Raw genomic sequence first — 7,836 nt, 5'->3', positions numbered from 1 at the left:
GAAAATATTAAATAGAAGACAACTATTCATTGATCGTAGGACTATTAACAACATTATCATATTAAAATGCTATTTCAGAAACAACACTATGATCTTAAGTATTTACTACTATTATCTGGGCATAACTGGTATATTAATTCGATTGCAGTTTAAAGAAAGGCTTAAGATCATTTACGTCGATGTTTAAGCTGGATGGAGTTAGTGGTAATGGAGTTACAGAATAATTGACCTAAATATCATTAGTTTCCGATTCAATATATATATAGGTATCTTAATGTTGAGCCTTTTCCGAATTAGTGCATCTGCGCACGTTTACTCATTGATGGCTGTGAGGTTTCTGCAGAGTCCCACCCACCACAACTAATTTGTGTATTTCTCAAAAGCTTCCTGATTATTTAATGACTGACCTAAGATCTGCGTACCGCCCCGTGCGGTTAGTGATTACTCTGAGATTAGATAGTGCTAAGTAGAACAGCCTGTTGGTTTTCGTATATAGCTTCAGAGCTCTGTTCGTTATACATTTTTTGATCAGATCTATTCTGAGATCTCTTAGCATGTTATTCGTGCGTATGTACCGTGGCACTTTGAAGAGTCTTCGGAGAGCCTGACTTTAAGCAACAGGATAGTAGAGTCGGCAGCTTTGTGTATATATTTATGTGATTGGATGATCATATTTTTTAAAATATTAGAATACCAGTTTATAAAAATAAAATCAAAAAATGCATCGATTTTGCTTAGAAGTAATATATGTCAATAATTTAAGTATCAAAAAATATTATAATTGTTATATTTATAAAAATGTCTTAACTAATTAAATAATTTGATATTTTTATCAACTTCACGAATAACATTAAAGTTAATTTGATTCTATCAGATAGTATAATGACAAGTTACATTTTGTAGCGATAAATACTACATCTCCTGTGTACTTTATAATGCATTCAATGTTTAAAATCATAATTATCAACTATCAGCGAGTAATAATTTCTAGGTGTGTAAATATTTAAGTCTATAAACAGCACAGCAGCAACAATTCATCAACAATAAAATCAACAGCAACATTAACAGTGTTGCTAACAGCCGTTAAGCTTCAAATATGCGCTCCAATTCAGGTGTGTGTCACTTAGTCATCGCTTGGTTCCATACACAGCAGTAGCACCAGACGGAGATGTGGACATGCTTGAACACCTTTGATTACATTGCTATGTGAAGATGAATGCATATCTGTGCCATTTATTGCAAATACGTGTAAATGTGCCGGTATGCACCACTCACATGTGAACATATGTCGCCAAAATTGCTGCTACTTCACTTGCAGCAACTGCTGCAGCAGTGCTTTCGGTGCTGCTGTTGAAAAAACCATTAAGTGACAATTGTCTGTGAAATTGCAGTTGCATGCAGTTAGGAATTTGGCTTGTTGTGTTGTCAGTTACTAGTTTAACTTGGTTACTTGCGGTTCTACTCTGTTGCAATATCACCGATTTTATTTGATTTCATAGTTGATAAATTTCATTTGTGCTCAAAAGTGTTGTCAATAATGACTTGCTGTTAATATTCATGTACTATAGATGGACAGAAAATCAAAGGATTTTAAGGACTTACCATAAAATTTGGCTTACAAATCAATGCAAGCGAATAGTGAATATCGGTATGATACGAGGTATTGATTATAATTAGTATTTGATTAATTAAAGATAACTATTTGAATTAATGAATAATTAAAATAAGAATTTTTGAAATTATATTATATTTATTCAATAATTTTCTACACAATACCACAATTTGTTGATGGAATGAATTATAAATTATTATGTTAATGAATTGTCATTTAGTGTTATAAATCAAAAGTGATAAATCTATAAGGATAAAATTTGGTATAAATACATCAGAACGAAATTATACACAAATTCGAATTATCCGCCTATGTAGTATCTGAGAAATTGACCATTAAATCGCCAGCCATATGTTTAAATAATAGTTAACTAAAAGAAGATGGAGTACTCTTAGGAACACGTCTGTACAAGCTATCAAAATAACGGCATGGAAGAAAGGATTAAAGATTTGTTATGTTACTGTACAAGTATCTTCAACTAAAGAAATTATTCTGTTGAAAAAATAATTAAAAAAAAATTTTAAAAGTATTTGGATTTAAGATATAAATAAATAAATTATCTGAGGAGACAGGCTATTTTCTATTGTCGAAATATTGCTTTCTGACTTTACTGATATTTTATATGAACTTTTCAGCATCATTGAGGTTTAACACATGATATATCAAAAATATTTAGAGATGTAAGATATAAAAAAATAAATTAACTGGAGAGCCAGGCTATTTTCTATTGTCAAAATATTACTTTCTGTCACTTCTGATATTTTTTATGAACTCTTCAGCACATCATCCTCTTAACGCTACCGACTTTTCTTTCTTTCTACATCGGAAAATTTTACTTTATACTACAAAACGTTCTCTATGTGGTACCCTATATTACAGCACGCGGGGTATATATTTTATACTCTTCCTTTTGAGATATACCATATTAGTACACTATGGTTTTCAATAAGATTAAATTAGTTGCCAGATTCTTTTAAGTTTTTGCATTCAAACTTACATTGGTTGTATATGCTTTGTACTTATATACTTTTAAGTACCTTCCGGATTTTTTTGTTTGTTAACTACTCCTTAAGTAATAGACCTTTTTCAAAACCCTTTCTTGACATATGTCACAAATTTGAGCGCCATCTGTCAATTAGTTTGTTTACAGCAGCTGTTAATGTGAGACTACCTCAAGTGCATTTAGCGATTTTTACCAAGAAAAATTCCTGTTGTACGCGATTTTTTGACCAAACACGGCACCACTGTCATCGCTCAGACACCATATTCGCCAGATCTGGCTCCGTGCGACTTTTTCCTGTTCCCGAGACTCAAATTGCCCATTCGTGGTAAGCGTTTTGAGTCGATTGAATCGATAAAAGAGAATTCGCTGAAGGACTAAAAGCCATACCATCACGGGGCTACGAATAGTGTATGGAAGATTGGGTTAAGCGTTGGCATATGTGTATCGCTTCAGAAAGAGCATATTTTGAAGAAGATAAAATAAATTTGAAATAAAATTTAAATTTGTGTGTTTTATTTACAAAATCCGAGTACAGAGAGTAGTGTTTAGTTGCAAATTATCTTATCTCGATTTTTGTTATATTTTATATCTAATTTTTCTATAATTATATCTAACATTATTTTTGTTAAGAACTCAAGAACGTTTGCTCTATAAGACTACATTTTGATTGTTTGATTTTATGTACATAAATTAACATTTTTTTTTGTTTTATTCAAGAAATTAAATGGATTTTTCTGTGTAAAAGTTAAATGTCAGCATTTCCGTTTAAAAACAAACACCAGACGAATTGTACTCAGAAATCGAAGTAAATAAAATATTAAGATTTGATTTATGAAACTCTATGAATATTTTTACAATTTCAGACACAAAACGGAAATCAATTACAATAAAATAGCATATTAAGTAAAGCAAGGAAACCAAACAAAAAAGCGCAAAGAATTATGTCCTTAGGGAATATGAACTATCAGCAACAATTTCAACAGCAGCCATATCAGGAGCATCCGGAGTTGGCAGCAGTTTCCGGAAATAATTATGCGTAAGTTAAAAGAAAATTTATGAGATTCATTACACAGTTGACGGAGAAAAGGCATGAAGTGAAAATAGTAATGAAAATAAGATAAGAGAGAAGAAAAGAAAAATAAATTTATACCAAAAATGTAAAATAAATAAGTTCGCAATGAAAATTGCAACTAAAACTAAAATAAAGCAGAGTTGAGCACACATAAACCTAACTGAATGGAAAGAAAATTAGCCTAGTTTTATGTGAGGATGCGAACTGTAGAAATTTATGTGGTTGTTTTTAAAATTTAAATTACCACAAAGTATGCAAGTGCAATTTCCGTTTGTTTAATGGATTTGCTGTACGGCAAACTCGGTTGTTTTCTTTACAGTTTTGGTCAGGAACGAGCGCAAACTTATCATCCAGCAGCGAATCCCTACCATACATTGGCTGGTGCTGGCACAAACCTTAACAGCGCATACACAAGCAGCGGTCATTCTGGATATGGGTAAGTTATTACAGTTGTAATGTGCACACATTTACATGGACATTAGCACATAGAGTACACTAATTACAAATTATGATTTACAATATACGATTTACAATGCCTGCTGTTGCAATGCTTACCTACATACAAACTGTGTGCATGCAACTGCATTGATATGCATACGTACGTATGTATTCTAATATTTTTGCAGCAGTGAACCAACTGGTGGCTCTGATTATCATCATTCGCATCCGCCAACATCAACGGGACATAGTGGACCGCATGTTTCGAGCGGTGGTGGTTATGCATATCATGCTACCGGTGGTGGTAGCAACTATGGCCCACCACCAATACATCCCACACTACCAACAATCAAACAGAACGATAAAAAGAAGCAAACTAATGCATCCACCATGAATGCGTTGACTTTGCTCTCTTTCTTCTTCTTTGTGAATTTATTACAAAGCTGCTTAAAGGAGCAAATGGAAGCTATGAATCCAACTGTTATGGTGATGACGGCTGGCGTATCACGCAATCGCTTCAATAAGTTAGCGGAAATGAATTCACGCGAACAGAGCAGTTCACCTGCTGCGACATTCTCTTCAGGTGGAAAAATTGTAGTACAACCAGAAGACCTAATATCAGCTGCTGGCGGTTCATCAGCTTTAGTTAGCAATGCAGGTTTGGTATCACCTACGGTTAAATTACAAAGTCCATATGAAAGTCATGAAAGCAGTAGCCAAAGCCAAAGCCAAAGCAATTCACATACCACTAGCTCCATTTCAAGCAGTAGTGGTGGTAGTAACAGCAATGGTGGCAATAGTAACACTGATGCACATAGAAAGCCTACTGTTAATAGTAATAATCACAACAATAATAATAATTACAACAATAATAATAATTACAACAACAACAATAATAATTACAACAACAACGAAAATAGTAACTATAATAATAATAATAATAATAATAATAATAATAACAACAACAACAACAATGACCACAATTTTAATATTAACAACAACGATAATATTAACAACAATTTTCACATTAACAACAACGACGATATGAGTAACTCCCACAACAACAATAACAATTACAACAACTACAACAGTAATAGCAACTACAATCGTGTACCTAGCGTCAACAACAACAACAACAATCACAACAACAACTTCAATACCAACTACAACAATAACAACAACGGTAACGTAGATTTTAATAATAACGAACCTCCAAGTTTTTTCGATGTACCACAAAGGCCACGTCCAGAATTTTATGATCCAATGCAGTCATATCCAAATCGTACGCTAGGCATAAGCGCATATAACAACGACAACAACAATCGTAACAATTACTATCAACAATATCAACAACAACACCAGCACCAACAACAACATTATCAACGGTATAAGCAACAACAAACGAGTGCTGCCGATAATTATGCTCCATGGTCTTATGGTGCTGCATCTTCATCTTCCATTGATTACCCTGCCACATCGAATAGGCATGGCAACAGATTTTCTTCTTCAGGCTATCCCTCTGGCAATTCACCTTGGTCATCTGGTGCATCGCCTGACCATGTTAGCGGAAGTAATTACTTCGATGATGAATACGACCGTCGTTACGGCGATGCCCACTACACACGTTTCGCTCGTAATTGAATTTTATTTCCATAATTTTTTTTCTCCGTGTTCCTACCTTTGCTAAGTCAAAGTTTTGGACACCACTGCAGCTCCTATTAACACCCTACCATGTCGATGGTGTTAAGTGGCTTTCCTTGTTCACTTTTTTATGCTGGATTTTATTATTATTTATTTATGGTATGTGTTCTTTTTGCCTTCACGTATACGAGTATTTGCTGCATGCTGCATGCCACATATGCCGCAGAGTTTATGTTGCTGTTGCATTGCACTGTTTTATTTATGTTCAGTGTTGCGAGTTGCTTTGATATATGAAAACTAATTTTAGTTATTGTAATTTAGATTTAAAAGTACTTCTAAGTGGATTTATATGACCATTTTTATAAGTTAAGCACTTTAACTTTAATCAGTTTTTATATGTTAATTTACCATTGAAAAAAGTTTTTTTTTATATATATATATTTTAACTGTATTTAAAAAACCTATATGAAAGCATAATTCAATAAAAAAAACTCAATCATGCAACAATCAGTATGGAATTTCACTTTAATGAATAAGAGTAAAATATTTCACTACAATTTACGATTTAATTACCATAAATTATTATTTATTGTATATATACTTATTTAATCCACAATTCTATAAGATGCCATTGGCTTAAATATACCTTTCTTCAAAATATCTGCGGTCAACCACAGTTCTTACTAACTTGAAAATTCTAAGTCAAGACAGCCTTACTGACGACATTAGTAACGAAACCGGATTTTCCCATTTTTATGTTTCCCTCTACATTTCTCTGGCTTGTTATTCCCCGAATACTTTGAGACCTATAAATCTATAATGATTTTACGGAGCTTTATTTTAAGATTTATAAAGAAAGAATATTCACTGGAAACCCAATTTAGGGATATAGCCTGATGTAGTAGTAATTCATTCGTTTGCCTTGTTATTCGAACTCTTCGCTACTTATAATTCCAGTAGCGAAGAGTTCGAGGTAAGGACCTTCCGGACCTTACTTTTCAGTTTTATAAAGTAAGAATATTCACTAGAAACTCAATTTTGAGGTGTTGGCTGATGTAGTAGCAACTCACTCGTCTGCATTGTTATTCGCTGAACTCATCGCTAATTATAAATCTATAACGATATTCTGGACCTTACTTTTCAGTTTTATAAAGAAAGCATATTCTCTAGAAACCCAATTTAGAGATATAGCCTGATGTAGTGGTAATTCATTCGTCTGCCTTGTTATTCGAACTCTTCGCTACTTATAAATCCAGAACGATCTTCCGGACCTTACTTTTCAGTTTTATAAAGAAACCATGTTCTCTAGAAACCCAATTTAGAGATGTAGCCTGATGTAGTAGTAATTTGAAGTGAAATTCGTGTGTTATGATCGTCGTTCTCAATTTTTTTCTGTCAGCGAAGCAATTTTTGTTTTTTCATTTATATCATTTATGCGATTTTATCTTTTAAATATAGTAAAAATGTGTTATAATAGATGCTGTTGACTGTTGAGGCCCTTTTGTCTATATTTTAATGCCATCGTTATCAGAGAGCATACACCAATGCATTCTTCTGATAAAATAGAACCTTCTCTTTCATTATATAGGGTCACTTCTACGTTGTTATTAATCAAATGTAACAATAATATATGCTACTTGCTGTAAGCGGTTTTCCCATTTGCGATATAATCGACAAATATTATATCATGCTTATACACAGATCCAATTGCCATAATCTTTCCAAATATTATTTTCGTGCTCTCAAAGACTGGATTAATGTGAATAAATATTAGAAATGTAGTTTCAATAAAAACATTTTCTTAAGAGGGCATAACTAGCGCCTTTCACTCCATGGCTCCTTTCCAAATATAGTAATGATATAAATATCGACTGGTAGAACTTTTGTCGGCATTGGTGTGTATACATACTTCATTATTTGAATCTGATGAACTAATAAAGGATATGTTAAGTGATTCCTGATATAATGTTTTTTATTAGTTTTCTCAAGTCATTCTTTTGCTTCTATGATATAGTTTTCCCACCTACACCATTTCTAATCAACGTACAAATTTCTTCTTTTTATATGGGT

The 7,836-nt window shown here is 32.9% G+C and overlaps 1 protein-coding gene across 1 annotated transcript; it reads left to right on the top strand.

The window, feature by feature from the left end:
- Positions 1-821: 821 nt before the first annotated feature.
- LOC119676401 (homeobox protein 2) lies at positions 822-5,766 on the top strand. Its single transcript, XM_038087640.1, has 6 exons — positions 822-1,660; positions 3,333-3,420; positions 3,479-3,652; positions 3,939-4,123; positions 4,314-4,960; positions 5,318-5,766. The coding sequence occupies exons 3-6, from the start codon at positions 3,557-3,559 to the stop codon at positions 5,764-5,766; spliced, it is 1,377 nt and encodes a 458-aa protein (XP_037943568.1). The 5' UTR covers positions 822-1,660; positions 3,333-3,420; positions 3,479-3,556.
- The last annotated feature ends 2,070 nt before the right edge of the window (positions 5,767-7,836 follow it).

The sequence above is a fragment of the Teleopsis dalmanni genome, chromosome 2 (assembly GCF_002237135.1).
Source record: "Teleopsis dalmanni isolate 2A chromosome 2, ASM223713v2, whole genome shotgun sequence".
Classification (NCBI taxonomy): Eukaryota; Metazoa; Arthropoda; class Insecta; order Diptera; family Diopsidae; genus Teleopsis; species Teleopsis dalmanni.
The sequence above is the reverse complement of the archived record's forward strand: the minus strand, read 5'-3'. Positions and strand labels throughout refer to the sequence as shown.

Bases quoted from the DNA above. Each gene is read 5' to 3' on its own strand.
- LOC119676401 (XM_038087640.1), top strand. From the start codon at position 3,557: ATGTCCTTAGGGAATATGAACTATCAGCAACAATTTCAACAGCAGCCA. The intron at 3,653-3,938 runs TAAGTTAAAAGA...ATTACCACAAAG, and splicing joins TTTCCGGAAATAATTATGCG to TATGCAAGTGCAATTTCCGT. The intron at 4,961-5,317 runs GTAATAATCACA...ACGGTAACGTAG, and splicing joins TAGAAAGCCTACTGTTAATA to ATTTTAATAATAACGAACCT.